Genomic DNA, 15,570 nt, shown 5'->3' on the forward strand with positions numbered 1-15,570 from the left:
CAAGTTATTTGTTGAAATTTTGCTTGCTCCCATTGGACAAGAAAAAGGAATGAGGTTCCGTTATTGGTCGGTGACATGATTTTGGCGTTAGCACCAAATATTTATTGCGCCAGGTAATGAAGTAGCCAGGCGCCTCCTTGGTGGCTAAAAACCAGTGGATTATCTGGCCCTGCAAAACCTCAACGCAAAGCTGCAGTCACGAAGCCGACCAATCACTTAACTCATTTCCTCTGTAGTCTTGTTTTGTCCAAGAGATGAAAACAAAATTTCAACTTTTGCCTCACCGGATGAAATTAGAAGGTGCAGGCAACAAATTATTTGAAGAGAACTCTGAAGTAGTTCACAATCATTGTTCCATATCGGTGGTTTTATCAAATAAGTTAAGAAGTTACAAGTAAAATTTATGTTTCAACTATTGATGACAGTGCCTAAGAATATACACAAATGGTCATCCCTCTTCATCCATTTTATTCCTAATATGTATACATGCCTAATACAATAAAGGCTAGACAAACAGGGCTTAGTTACAGGGAGAAGTTACAAATGAAGTTCAGATTGAGAGAATCGCTTTCAAAATACTGAAAATGAGGAAGCACTAAGGAACAGATAAAGAAATTTTCACGAGTGCACCAAACTTGATAAAGCCGTTAATATTGAATGCAAACATAACAAGACATCCAGGTATCATTACAAAGAATATCATGAGAAGCATCAATGAGAAAAACACAACTTGAAATCTATGAGCCAGAAGGCGAAAGGAAAAGCTAATGTATGTAACTGGTCTACAAAGTTAATCATATAGTATACCATCTCTTCCTTGAGCCATTACCATTGGATGGCAATATGGCAACAGTATAACTAGCTTATCATGGAAAGCATCAGGAGGATGATAAAAATGATATATGATGAAATTATAAACTACCATGACCTGCTTATGATGCTTTAAGGTGATTTGATGGACAATGGATTCGTGTCAGAACAGCATGCGATATATCGCATCAATTGGTTCCATTTTTTCAGGTGGTCGTCATTTTTCTCCAATTTTGAGATCGCAATTCTGTTGTCAGGAGATTAAAGCACTCACTTACCAATTTTAACAAAGAAATTCAACGTAATAAAGGCGTGGTTTTTTTAGAGAGAAAACATCGTATTTGATACTGATATCGAAACTGCACTCGAATGCGATATTTTCTCTCTGAAAAAACCACGCCTTTATTAAGTTGAATTTCTTTGTTAAAATTGGTTAGTGAGTGCTTTAGTCTCTTGACAACAAAATTGCGATCTCAAAATTGGAGAAAAATGACGAGTAGCTGAAAAAATGGAACCAATTGATGCGATATATCGCATGCCGTTCTGACACAAAATATGGCGTCCATCGAATCACCTTAAGGCTGAATGAGTGAGTTATTAATGATCATAAGAGAGAAGGACGTAAGATGATTAGCCCTTACATTTTCTAGCATCTAGTTGACTCAGTCTCATTAGTATCCACTGAAGCCTCGACCCTTTCAAAGTAAAAAAAAAGTTTTTTGTTTTTCATCTGTAATTTTCGTTCCAGGTATGAAGATAGGATTTGCAAGCTGTACAAGAAATTAAGTCAATTAAAAAATGAGTCTGCCACAGCTGGAAGACAAACTTTGCAGGCAATCCGTTTTTCTGGTAAGTTTTAAAAAATCTGCGTGTTATGTAGGTTCACATAGAGATGCAGAAAATTCTTAGCCTTTCCATTTTTCAAGTCAATCTCTTTAATCTAGAAACCCCATTTACCTGAAAATGTCTTAGTTATTAGCTTTTGATGCTCTTTATCTCCAAATTGCTGTAATTTAACAAGAAATACGCATTTTTCAAGTTGATTTTGTAAGGAGGTAACGTCAAAAAAATGTACATTTGAAGTACCTCTGCAAATATTGGAAGTACGCAATTTTTGCACTAGAGAGTGTGGCCTTTTCATTGTGAAAACCGGTTTTCCAGCCCTTTTTGCTTGAGCCCTCACAACCTGCTAGTCGCATGGTCGGGAAGTTTTTGCACCCTTTTACACATGGTATGTATTTGTGAAATCTCACCTTTTCGGCCAATTAATTCATTCAACAGCAACATGCAAACTTTTAAAAAAATTTCCAAATGCCTCTACATATTCTGTAATGATGATAGTTTTGAGTCCTTACTTACGCTCCCTGATTTCTTAAAGGAAGAATCATCTAAGAATACCTGGCAAGTATATTAAAAAATTCAATTTTGAAGTTGAAGGTATGATCCTCCTCCAATTGCAAGTCATGGTGGTTTTGAGAAGTCTTCATTTGTATACTGTTATTGCTTGTTTTAATTTAATGTAATTTCCCTTTTTTAGGAACAAAGCATATGGAAATTAACCGAGCAATTGAAAAATTCTACAACAGAAGAAGAGAATTTCCTAACTTTCCAGATATTGTGAAGGTGGTTACAAATGAGAATAAAGAAAAATCTCTTAATTTCTCGGCTGATTATATTCATGAAATTGGTAAGGGGAAAGCTAGCTATTGTCTTCAATTACAAAGGTCACAAAGTATGAGAAATTATATAACATTTATTTTAAATTTTCCTCTGAACTTGAAAAAGTACTTGATGCATGTCATTGCCAAAAACTTGGGAGATAATGATCAAATCATGCTGGTATTTTAATGAACTAGCGCCACCGCCTAGCCTCTTTATTTAAACACTTTCAGCAACAGCCTGATTGCAAAGCCCTCAAAAAGAGTTACAAATTTTAATTTTCTTTGTATAAGCGTACTTAATTCGGAATGCAATCATTTCGCAATTCATTTCATGATTTTTGGAGCCTATCATAACAGCAGTCGTTATCTAAGTTTTCTCTTTTCAAGTACATTTTCATTATATTTAATTATTTTTGTTGCTTTCAAAAGCAAATCCATACATGAATTGTGACTTTTTTCAGTTAGCGTAACTCCTCTAAGCTCAGATTTCAATGCCTCATAAAGTCGTTCTTGCAAGAATTGTGACCAAAACATGATCAGAGCAAGCAAAAAGTGTTAACTGCCAAATAGGATAGTGTTTATTTATCCATATTTAATGCAAAAGGGTCCTCTAACCAACAATGATGTGTATAAAAGTTGATTACCATGGAAAGCCTAGTGAAATTAATGGATTAGAGAGAAAGATAATGAAGCATAATAACTCATCGAAATTCATGCAGAACATGTTATTCACAGTAGAAGCTCTCAAAATTTTAAACATAAGTGTTTTACCAGGGTTCACAGTTTACACTCTAATTAGTTGACATTTTGACTGAGATGGTTGATAGCAGGATGTTTTAAGCAACTAACACACAAAGAACACACAAATTTCTCTTTTATGAGGTTCCCTTAGTTTTCTATGTTTCCCTTAGTCTCTTTGAGAAATATTGAAGAGAAAACAAGTATTGCAGTCCGTGAGTCCTAAAACTGTCAAATCATCAACTCCAAGAAAATAACTGATCTTCTCAAAATTTTAGATTTATCAGGCGTTGGTGTCCAATAGAGTTGTTATTTCCTGTATCTGAAATTCTGCCTCATTTCTTCCAGCAAGAGCAGCTTTTAAAGAACTCGGAGGACAGCTAAAGCGGAGACGGCAGTATGAGCTTCATGAGCATTTTACAGATCTATTGTCAGCCTCACAATTGACGGAGATCAATCCGGCAGATGATGATCCTGAACTGGAACAGAAACTGTCGGAAAATAAAAAAATTGCAGAAACCAAAATAGAAGAGGTTTGTTTTGTTTTTGTGATGAAGCATTGTGTATTTTATTTGCCTTTCACTTTAGATCAACTTATTTTATAATTAGTAAAAGAGTATGCTTGTTTTAATTCCTCTCATGATCATCAAAAATTAATGTTGCTCACATTACCTTGACGTGCATAGGTTGTCCCTAAAGTATCTCAATGTTTGTAATTTATTTTACGATCTGAAAGTTGCAAAATTCACTTTTGACAGAGCTTTAAACATCATAAGCGCAGTTCTATTATGAGATTTTTGAGCTTTTTTGGTCGAATTTTGCCAAAATGCAGAAATTTAAAATTCATGTGTTGCACAGCTGCGGATAAGATTTTTAGTATGTGAAATGTCCACATCATACATGCACCTCATTCAGATCCTGTTGTTGACCCTAGAGTGTGTGTGCCTAAGGAAAAGTAAGGCCCATGTGGAAAGTGACCTTGTAGTGGAGTGAGAAAATGCTATGTTATTCATTCTAAGAAAAACGTAGATGGATGCTGAATCTTTTGATCATTTTTGCGATGCTGTATGTATTGCAGAAATGAATTTTAAAGAGGAAAAGTAAGATATCTGTTATGTGAGTGCATTGCTTTAATAAATCAAAATTTCTACAAATAATACCTCTAATGTATTATTGTTTCTTGAGCAAGAAAAATCTAATTATCCCTCTTGTTAGATGCCATTTTGGTAACGATTCTGAATTTCTTTGCAGATGGTGAACAGGTATGCTGAGAGGCAATCAGAAATTAATGAAGAAGCAATCCTAGAAGCAGATGCAGAACTAATTGAAAGTGGTGCCGCCTCTCCAGAAGTGTCGACACATGAAGATGACAGTGAAGGAGAGGCAGAGAATGATATTGAGGATGATATCAAAGAAGTTGAAGGCGACAACGAAGAAGCAGAGAATGAAATTGATGACACCGGAGATGAGAGTGAATCGGGGGAAAATTCAGAAGAAGAAGGAAACGATGTCATAACCTGGAAAGAAAAGACTGAAGAAGAAAAGATCTCTGTCGTTCGAGATGATGATTCCAACTGTAATTTAAACGGAAGCAAAACAGTTCCAATCATCAAGAGCCCGAGTCCAGAATGCACTGAGAGTAAGGAAAACCTGGCACCACAGAATCAAATCTCAAACGATGCTCAGAATTGTCTCCCTAAACTAGGGACAGAAACTGAAACAGGGGATGTCAAAGTTTCTGAAAAAAATTCCAATGAAAGTCTTGGAAGCTCACAAGAGAAAGACTTCCATTTGCCTGCGTTGACTGATGAGGATTCTAAAGACTCCTCTAAAACAACTGGAAGTATAATCGAACGCAAGGACTCTTGTGAAGTGGTGGAAGACTGTATCGCTGAAAACGGTGACTCTGGTGAAAGAATGGAAGTAGACTCATCGGAGAAAAACTTGGATGAAGTTGTCATAGATTCAGAGGACAGTGGAGGCTCTTGTCAAATGATCGATGCTAACTCAGGGAATAGCCAAGACTCTGTCCAAAGAATAGATGAAGATGCAGAAACTCACAAGGACTCAAATGAAAAAATGGAGAATGAACAGAGTCAAGATCAATTTTCAAATGTGGAAGATACTTTGTGTATGGAAGTGGAAGAGGTTGACAGCGACACTGATAGTAGCTCAGATGAGTCAATGGCTTCCATTGAAGTTGCTCGAGCAAAGACTGTTGAAATTTCTCCACTAAAAAAGTCTCCATCTTCCAGTAGTCGAATAGAAATCCCATCCAAACTCAAACATGAAGACAGTAGCAAAGTATCATCAAGTGCTAAAGAAAGCATTCCTGTCATCAGTGCTGACAGCACTCCTCTTTCGAAAGAGTGCGCAAGTGCTGAAGCCCAAAAAATAGAAAATTGTTTAGTTGAAAATGAGTCATTTATGAACATAAAGGGTAGATTAAAAGTTCTTAGCTCAGAAGAAGCCACCGGAAAAAGTGCCTCTAGTCAAATTGTTGAACAGGACATTTATATTGCTTCAAGTAGTGGTGACATCTTTCTTTCTCCAGAAAAAAAGAAAGTTACTGTTCCTCTATCTACTGCAGAGGAAGCAAAAAGCAATGCATGCAGGGCCATGTTGAAGTTTGAAGAAAAACCAGAAGTTGTAGCAGAAGATAGCAACAATCTCACACCATCTGTAATGGCAGAAAAAGGATCTTTGTTCGTAGTTGCCTCCGGTGGAGAAGCGTTTGTTGTCCCAAAAAAAGAGGTTAAGTGTGATGCCAAAGGGACAAATATTGTAGATAAATATAGGCATATAATTAAAGATTGCTGTGTACGGCTAGCCAGATGCGATGATGTTGTGGCGAAACTTGAAAGACGGCGGAGGAGTAGATTAATGGATATCCCAATGATACCGCTCTCCTCTTCTTCCTCTTCCTCTTCCTCCTCCTCCTCGTCGGAGTGTGAAAGTATTGATGAACCACCGTCCCCAAAGCAGAAAAAAACTCCAACACGTAGAAAAAGACGGAATTCAGACAGCTCTGACTCTGATTTCAATCCATATACGTTTGATGAGCCTGTTAGCGTAAAGAAAAAGAAAAAGAGCCTAATGCGGGCTCAGAATCAAGTGCAGCTGTATAAAAAATCAAAACCAACAGAATATGACTCCGATGAGATTATAGTTTTAGATGAAGTTCCGGCCAGGAGGGACTCGGAAGAAATTGTTGTTGAAGTAGATACTGACTCTCTTTTAGGTAAGTTCAACCCATCGCACACTCAATGCTTCAATGTATTTTTTATTCACTTATGAACAGAGAAGAAGTCTTCTTTCTTCTTGTGAAGTTTTTGTCTTTGCCACTAAATGCAGCGTAGTATAAAGCTTTTCCCGTCCCTTTTTTACCACCGCTTTCAACTGTATCCCTCTGAGTGCTTGAAAATTATTACCTTCCAGGGGCTCATGAATTTTGTCGTAGTTGGGCCCGCAGGAAGATCAGTGCTCTGCCTTTCCCGGCGCCAAGTGCGCCTAACAAGTAGGGAGGCTGGGCCACCGTGGCGCCGAAAAAAAAATGATGCACCCAGTCGATTTTTCCAAACTCCCAATAGCAAAGCAGTGTCAAAAGTTAATATAGCTTCTAAGAAATTACTGGTGGCTCCATTAATTGGGCTGTCCGACCAGGGTGGCTCGTCCGGTCCGTGCCGCTGTAGGGAAGGTCTGCGCCATATGGATATTTCCCAATGCTTGGGATCCCTGCTTGTCTTTGAGAATCAAGGTCCGTACTGAAGATCTGATTATTTGCATTGAAATTGCAACTATGCAAGTTGAAAGCACATGGAAAAATGTTAAAATCAGCTGGTTACTATAAGTGCAAAATGTACTCTCCAGAGAACAAGGGTATCCTTCTATAATCTTTCATGGCAGAAAATAATTTCCTATTTCCCCTAATGTTTAATAGTTTTTATTATTAATTCTTACTTTTGTTTTATTTTTCAGGCATTTTGAATCCTAGTACATCAAGTAACAACATGCCCTACAGTGCTCCAAATTATCCCAAGCAAAGAGGGAATATTAGCATAACACCTGTTGCTGCCAATATCCAGAAACAGTTTAGAAATGTATGTTCAAAAAGTATATATTTATACATTAATTTTTTTATTTGCAAGTTTTCTCTGGGTATCAGCCAACACTAAGTTATTCCCAAAGCTTTAATGCTTGGCATGAAACTGAAAACAGAAAAAAACTAATTGAACGAAAATCGAAAGCCTCTGCTGTATTTTCATTAAATGTTTCTTTTGTAAACCAGGGGTGCTTGTAGAAAGTTCCATGCCTTCCCCCATTTTCAACCAAAATTCATGATCCATTCCTCCCAAAGGCTTTAAGAAAAATAATTAGTAACCTTTTACCCCAAAAATTGGACTTTTTACTGCTAAAACACCAGTTTTTATTCTCAAAGATACTGTGTGTAGCTTTGCTGCTCATCGAGCAACCATCTTTTGCAATTTTTTAAAAAAAGTATTTGAAACCTCCGAGGCTCACTTGCGTGAAAGGAGAAATAAGGTCCAATAGTTTTGTATGAAAAAAGCTTTGGCCATACTGTAATAAAATAAATAATTAAAGTGGAATATTGCATGACCTCCTCCTGTTGGTGTTCAATTGTTCTTTTTTCTTCTACCTATGCTTTTGGGTGAAAAAAAAAGTTAAAATAGTCTTTGTTCATAGTTAACTTCTAAGAACATGATCCAGTGGTTATTTTTCTAACTTAAAAAAAATTGTTTATACTTTCTTTAATATCATTCTAGCCTTGTCTCGTTTCCTCTTTCTTTTCAGTTGGCTCCCAGACCTCTATTGAAGTCGTCATCAGTTCGTGTTCCTATAAACAATACTAGATTTAATTCTGCTCCTGTCAGACGCCCTATACTTGAAGTTAAACGACCCTTTACCCGTAAGTTTTCAAAGTAGTAATAGTAACATTATTATTCTAAATTGAAATTAATTATTCAGTCTGAAAATTTGTACAATAAGGTAAACATTCATTCCTCGCATTAGTGAAAAGTTTATTTTTCTGCTCAGTGCATGGAGAAGGCCAAATGCAAAGAATGTGTATTTCAATTATAGGTTACATTGATATATCTCTATTTTCCCATGTTTTTTTTTCCCCCCTAAGCAATCTCATCAAAATTTTTCCTCGCAATTTTGTGTGATTTTTTTCTTAGAATGAGTTTACAGACAATTTCAATAGGAACTGTTGGTCACTTTCCTTCTAAAAAAATGAAACATCAGCAAAGACTTACAATATCACAATCTGAGGCAAATATTTCTTGACCTCAGTCTTTGAAATTATCTTTCAAGGCATACAGATGAGGATTTAATAGGTCAGAAGTGAGAATATTTCTGTTAAATTATTCAACTGCAGCCAATGTTTGCTGCTTGTCTTGTGGATTCTGCATTGAATGTTTTCATACTGGGATGATCATCCCCTCATCTTTATGGCCAGGAAAGCCACGTAAATGGTCAAAATTCTCTAAATTCTCAGTTGTTTCTTTACCCTTTCCTGGATTTTTGATTCTTATATATTTTTTCCGAGACTTTTACATGACATTTTAGTATTTAACCGAAGTTTTAATTTTGCAAGATTTTATAAATCAGTGTAGCAGTTCACAAATTGAATAGAGTGAATTAAAAAGGCTATGCAAAAAAAAAATCCATCAAACTATGCTCATGTTGTAATCAGCATGTTTTTTTTTTTTTTTTTTTACCCACAGTTGGTCCTCGAACACTGATATCGCAAAACGCCTCTGTAACTAACTTCCGCTCTGTACGCCCATCATTTCACCAATCAATGTCACAGTCACTATCTCTGGCACGAGGTGGAATAATTCAACAACAGAGGAGCTTCCAAACAAATTCGCGTCAGTTTAACGGCACCAATGGCAATGTCATGCAACGGCAATCAGTAGCAACACACCAAATGAGGTACCAATCACCGCAGCAGAGGAACACTCAATATATCAATAAAGTTCAGGTAGTTACTAAGACGGTGACCCAGACAGTAAAGACTGTTGTTCAGCAGAAGAGGATTACCCAGCAGACAACACAGTCTGCAATCCGAAACCGGCCAGTAACCATCTTATCAAAGCCCCAACCTCAACCGAAGAAGATAATACCGCATGCAGATGTTATCACAATTGATTAATTTTTTCTCCCTTTATTTTAATGATGTGCATTGTGGTTCCTCGTGAAGCCCTAACGATTTATTTGCTGTGTCACAAAGAGGTCAAGAGTTTTTAAATTGAGGATAGGGGTAAATAACTGTAAAAATCATCATAAAATTGCTGAATCGGTGCTTTTTTTTAAATTAATTTCTGCAAAGAATGAAAATTACTGTTGTATCATAGGTTAACTTAGAATTGATTGTTCTTTGACTGAAGAAATAACACTCACTGAGTTTTATTTGATCTTGCGCTGTCCAAACATGCTACTTCTTAGATTTTTCTCTGATTCATATTAATTTCTAGGGCACACATTCATAAGTACTGTCCAAAAATTGCAATATAAATTGTTCACAGTACTTGTGGCATTAGGGTGGCCCTTATTTTGGACTTTTTGGAATTTAATGAGCAGCACCCCCTAGATTGGTTCTATTTGATGTAAAAACACTGTAAAAAAAATTTGAGGCCTTTACGTCAAGGGTAAATGGTGCCGAAAACAGGGGAAAGATGCAGCGCGTAAAACTGAAGAAGCGCATTTTTACGCTTTTCGCCGATTTGACTGCCGTTTTTAAGGAGTAGTAGATGCTCAACACCCATTATTGATGGTGTTTCTAACACAACTTTTTGCGTAGATTTAGGATATTTTAACAGATTTGGCCTCAGGTAATTACCTACCCCCCTTACGGTAGGCTAAAGTGGCCCCAAAACGTCATTTAAGCTCCCGAAATCGCTTTTTTCCGAAGTTCGGCGCTTGTTACGGGCAAATGCAAAGGCTTCGAGAACTATAATTTTCTCGTATGTGGTACAACTTATTCCGTAGATTAAGTATATTTTAACATGTTTGACCTCGGGCAATTACTCCTCCCCCCTCCCCCGCCATGCGCACAGTAGGTTGAGGGGGCACTGAAACGCGATTCAAGCTCCTGGAATCAGATTATTTCAAAGTTAGGCGCTCGTTACTTGCAATTTAAAAGACTGGAAAAAGCATAATGTTCCTCCGCGTATAAAATAACTTTCAAATGCACACATTTTAAGAATAATACTGAGGAAGGGTGTAAAAAAAACTTACAATGACTTTGGTTAGTCCGCTCTACAGTTTCTTCCGTAAAGTCGATTTTTTTGAGTCGAATTGTCGTAAAGTACGTAAAGTCGATAGTACCACAAATGGCTCATGAGATTTGATACCGTAGCTACAGAGATTCCCGAATCGATTTTTCTATAATTTGATAGAATTTGCAAGAACTGGATGTCATGTTGGGGAGCTTTCACTGAGCGCGTTGAGGTAAACCAAGCTTTGATGTAAACTTTTACAATAAAAACACAGACATCAGAGATACCCTTGAGCTCTGATTCGCTAAGCTCAAATTGTCCTCTAAAGAGGTAAATTTTGAGTGAATAAATCGCTTTCATCATCCAGCGCGCGTGGTGAAAAGCACCCGGTGCGTATATTACCGGATTGGAGTCAAATTCTCCTAGGAAATATTTTGCTAAAATTGATTGGATTTTAATACAATAGCTACAGAAGCTACGGTATCAAATCTCATGAGCCATTTGTGGTACCTGATCCCTGAAGCTGCAGCGTTTTCTTTCTTTGACAGAGATAATATTTCTGTTGAGTGCAAACGGAAAATGGTAACTGCTTTATCTAAAGAAAACCCGCTCGAAGATGGCGAGAAGAAAACAAAACTACAATCAGCAGAAGAAATTTCAGGAAAAGATGTTTCCAATCTTATTGGAATTTTATAAAATTGTTTGAGCGATTCCATCTCTCGTCAAACTTTCTTAAGGGAGATCCATCAACATGGCTAGAAAATCCTCAGTACCTCAAAGTGTAGAGCGGACTAACCAAAGTCATTGTAAGTTTTTTTTACACTCTTCCTCAGTATTATTCTTAAAATGTGTGCATTTGAAAGTTATTTTATACGCGGAGGAACATTATGCTTCTTCCAGTCTTTTAAATTGCAAGTAACGAGCGCCTAACTTTGAAATAATCTGATTCCAGGAGCTTGAATCGCGTTTCAGTGCCCCCTCAACCTACTGTGCGCATGGCGGGGGAGGGGGGAGGAGTAATTGCCCGAGGTCAAACATGTTAGATATACTTAATCTACGGAATAAGTTGTACCACATACAAGAAAATTATAGTTCTTGAAGCCTTTGCATTCGCCCGTAACAAGCGCCGAACTTCGGAAAAAAACGATTTCGGGAGCTCAAATGACGTTTTGGGGCCACTTTAGCTTACGTAAGGGGGGTAGGTAATTACCTGAGGCCAAATCTGTTGAAATATACTTAATCTACGGAATAAGTTGTACCACATACGAGAAAATTATAGTTCTCGAAGCCTTTGCATTTGCCCGTAACAAGCGCCGAACTTCGGAAAAAAGCGATTTCGGGAGCTTAAATGACGTTTTGGGGCCACTTTAGCCTACCGTAAGGGGGGTAGGTAATTACCTGAGGCCAAATCTGTTAAAATATCCTAAATCTACGCAAAAAATAATGGGTGTTGAGCATCTACTACTCCCTTAAAAACGGCAGTCAAATCGGCGAAAAGCGTAAAATTGCGCTTCTTCAGTTTTACGCGCTGCATCTTTCCCCTGTTTTCGGCACCATTTACCCTTGACGTAAAGGCCTCAAATTTTTTTTACAGTGTTTTTACATCAAATAGAACCAATCTAGGGGGTGCTGCTCATTAAATTCCAAAAAGTCCAAAATAAGGGCCACCCTATTGTGGCATGCACAAGGAACTAATAAGGATGGCATAATCATTGTGGTGTGAGTTACCAAAAGTAGCAAAAGCAATTTTGAAATTTGTATCCGTCACCTTAGTTTTTTCCAAAATTTTGAATTAAGTTATCTCAAAAGTAATGCAGTAGTTTCAGTTCTGAGCGATTGGAAAAAATGAACAACATGCAATTTTAACAAGCACAAGCTTATTACAAATCTATCATCACCTTTTTGAGGTCGTTTCGGTTTTCTGTCAAAAATTTTGTGGAGGTTAGATGTAGGGCATTTCCTCTGCAGTGTTCGAAATTCACCTTTGAGTTTTAGGAGCCAAATGGCGCATCAAGCCCGATTTTTAGGCGCCATTGAAGATTTTTTAGGGGTCAAATTGACTTTTTGCCTATATATTAAGGCGCATTTAGTGAAAAGTTAAATGCACGATGTTTTCGTAATGGAACTAGTAAGTAGCTGTAACTTGGGGGAAGACGAAAGCACAAAGGATTAAATCGTGAAGAATAGAAGAAGCTTTCACTTATAGTGCTGAAAATTTTGAATAACCACCTAATATGAAAATTCAAATTTTTAAGGGGCAATTTTTAGGGGCCAAATTGGCGTAGAGCCTTCATTTTCTAGGCGCCATGGCCGATTTTTTAGGCGCATTTGGCGTACTAGCGCCTGTGAGTTTCGAACACTGCTCCTCTAAGTGATCTCTTTGAAAAATTAAATCACTGTAATACACTTTTCTGATCTTAGAGTATCTCTATCTATGTGTGTTGATAAATAATGTCAAATATGAAAAGAAAAAAAAATCCAATGCTCTTTACCAAAAAGCAGTGCTCTCACTCTCTCTCTCACACACACTAACACACACTGACAAGTAGTTTAGGATTATGAGTTTTTAGTTCAGTTTTATTTACGTCCAAAACTTCATTCATATGCTCCTTAGTAGTTCGCCTTAATGTGAACTTTAGCAAGCTCAATCAAGCTCACCCAGTATTCAGTAAGCATAGTCTTTACTTTATGGCAGATATTCTGTTAATTTATTGTCGGCACAGTAAGTATGTTCTCACTTTCTTCTATAGTTTGTCTGCCTGGTACTCGTATGTTTAATTTTAAACCGGGAGCAAGTGAGTTCTTAATTTTTAAAAATTTTACAATATCCTCCTAATGTTTTCAGTTTGTTTTTAGATTCAATTCCTAGTTTTACTTCATTGTACTCTCATCAGTACATTACACCCCCATTCAACGGTTGACTTTTATCCCGCCTTCTGTTTTTTTTTCTTTAGTATTTTTTATGTAGAGACTACATTCCTTTTTTTAAGTAAATAAAATAAAAAATAAAAGAAAAGAAGAAAAAAGCAGCAATTGAACAGAATGGGACAATAAACCAATCAAATAACACACAAAGAAATCAATTTCAATACTAGCAAAAATTATTTGAGTAATTGTAACTATTAAAAAAAAGCATTGTTGACTAACAAAAGCAAAAGATGTTCATGATTACACCAATGAACCAATACATTTTTTCACGACCCTTGGGAAGGAAGCTTATTACCGTACTGTATACTGAATAATTTAATTTTTAAATGACCCCACTCAGCCATGTTTTACCTGTAACATGATGAAATAGAGGAAGCACCTAACCAAATTATGGGTGTATGCAAGCAGGGTATTTGAGTTTTGTTCAGGCACTTGTCCATTCTTACAAAAATTTCATTTAGTAGTCTCTGCGTCAGAAGTATTCCTTCAGTCACTATTAAGCTCACATTAAGGGCTTTTCATTTTCATTTGTATTGTTCTGTTTCTCTGGATATGTACCATTTCAATCACGTGATCTAGATTAATCAGGGCACCAATCCAAAAGCTCTTTCAGATTTGTTGGACTCAGGAAGTGGTTTGGGTTTTTCAGTTCTATTTAGGTGTTTGGACATACACATGCTACACAATCTGTCGTTCTTGAAAGTTCCATTTTGTCGCACAGCCTCCCTGAGTGTCAACCTGACAATATCAATCTTTGGTTCTTTTGTCCCTCCGCAACAATTCAGAAACATAGAGGTTAAACTATTTTTTTGCTCTACATTTTCTCTTGATGTGGGTTAAATGAAACAGATTGTATAAAGGGTTAGAAGATTTTTAAGTTGAAGATCAACAAAAGTGTTTTTTAGATGAGAAGCAATTTCTGAATTTTAGTCCCTGCCAAGTCCTAACTGAACACAAAATCAAGGCATCCCTGGGTGATTGTTGCAAATTTGTTGCATCTAGCTTTCTAGTTTGGTAATAATTTGTTATGAATTGGTCTCGGTTTCTCATTTCATCAGTGTTCCTCAATCGTTTTCTTTTTACTTTTAATTTCTTCATCTTTTGTTATCTGATGTATAAGGTATCTGTCTTTCTTCTGTTTAGCGCCGTAGTAAGCTTGATTTAAATTAATTATATTACTTCGGCAATCCTTCTACTTCAGCTTCCTGCAAGATGTGCAAATTAAATCAAAGTGGTTCTAGAGAATAAACCAGAATATTGAGTGTTTATTCAAAATTTATGATTGATTACATTAAAAAATCTTTGTTTCTGGGTTTACAAATATTACATATCTGATTATGATTTTAATTTTTCCCAACATACAACCATAAACTTAGTAATGAATAGGTTCGTTTGATTACATAAGCACAAATCCTACCTTCTGTGTGCAACATCTCTCAATGCAATGATATGCTCATATTTCTTTAACTATTAACACCTATTGTAAAAGTGAATTTTTCAAGATAGCCGTACCATTTCCAAGGAAGAAGCGTGTGAAGAGGAGTTCAAACCTGGGAGGGGGTAATCAACTGATTTGATAATTTAAGATTCAATCTGAAACCAAAATTTATAGGGAAGTAGATCTCAACTTTCATTCGTTTATTTTTTCTTTTCCTCTTTGAATATGTTTCTTTTATATCCACAAAGATCCCTTAAGTAATTTGATTAAGCTCAAATTTCATCAAGGATGTCTTGAACCAAGCCTTTGTTTCTAAAATTGTGTAAAGTATGTTGTATTTGTGTAGACAAATTTTGTATGATATGTAAAATGAATATGTGTACATTTAAATACATTTTTTAATTTTTTGATCTTAACCTTTTTGTTTTACATCGGAGACCATCCGAAGGGGCAACTATTTTTCATTAAGAGAGCAGAAAGACTCAAGTTATATTCTCTGCAAGACGAATGTATGCCCATCACCGAAGTTAGACCATAGAAACACTTGAAAGTTTGAAAGGAAGCCTAATTGCTCGTTGTATACTCAAATAATATAAAAAGGACCCCCTTTGAAATAGCAAGGAGCTATTTTTTATGTACGCAGGGTGGCTAGCGACCGGGAAAATTCAGGGAATGCAACTTGACCTGGAAAAGTCAGGGAATTTCGTCAATGGTCAGGGAAGTTTTTGGGGAGCCGGGTTCCATGTAAAAA

At 36.6% G+C, this 15,570-nt stretch overlaps 1 protein-coding gene across 1 annotated transcript; it reads left to right on the forward strand.

The window, feature by feature from the left end:
- Positions 1–1,558: 1,558 nt before the first annotated feature.
- Positions 1,559–15,235, forward strand: LOC109039006 (uncharacterized; the record flags this gene model as incomplete). The annotated part of the gene is given in 7 exon segments (XM_072299527.1): positions 1,559–1,659; positions 2,348–2,497; positions 3,558–3,742; positions 4,461–6,450; positions 7,188–7,309; positions 8,022–8,136; positions 8,957–15,235. Coding segments are annotated over 7 exon segments (3,094 nt in total), but the record flags the coding sequence as incomplete, so codon positions are not given.
- Between the last annotated feature and the right edge of the window lie 335 nt (positions 15,236–15,570).

Source organism: Bemisia tabaci, chromosome 4 (genome assembly GCF_918797505.1).
Source record: "Bemisia tabaci chromosome 4, PGI_BMITA_v3".
In the NCBI taxonomy this organism is placed as follows: Eukaryota; Metazoa; Arthropoda; class Insecta; order Hemiptera; family Aleyrodidae; genus Bemisia; species Bemisia tabaci.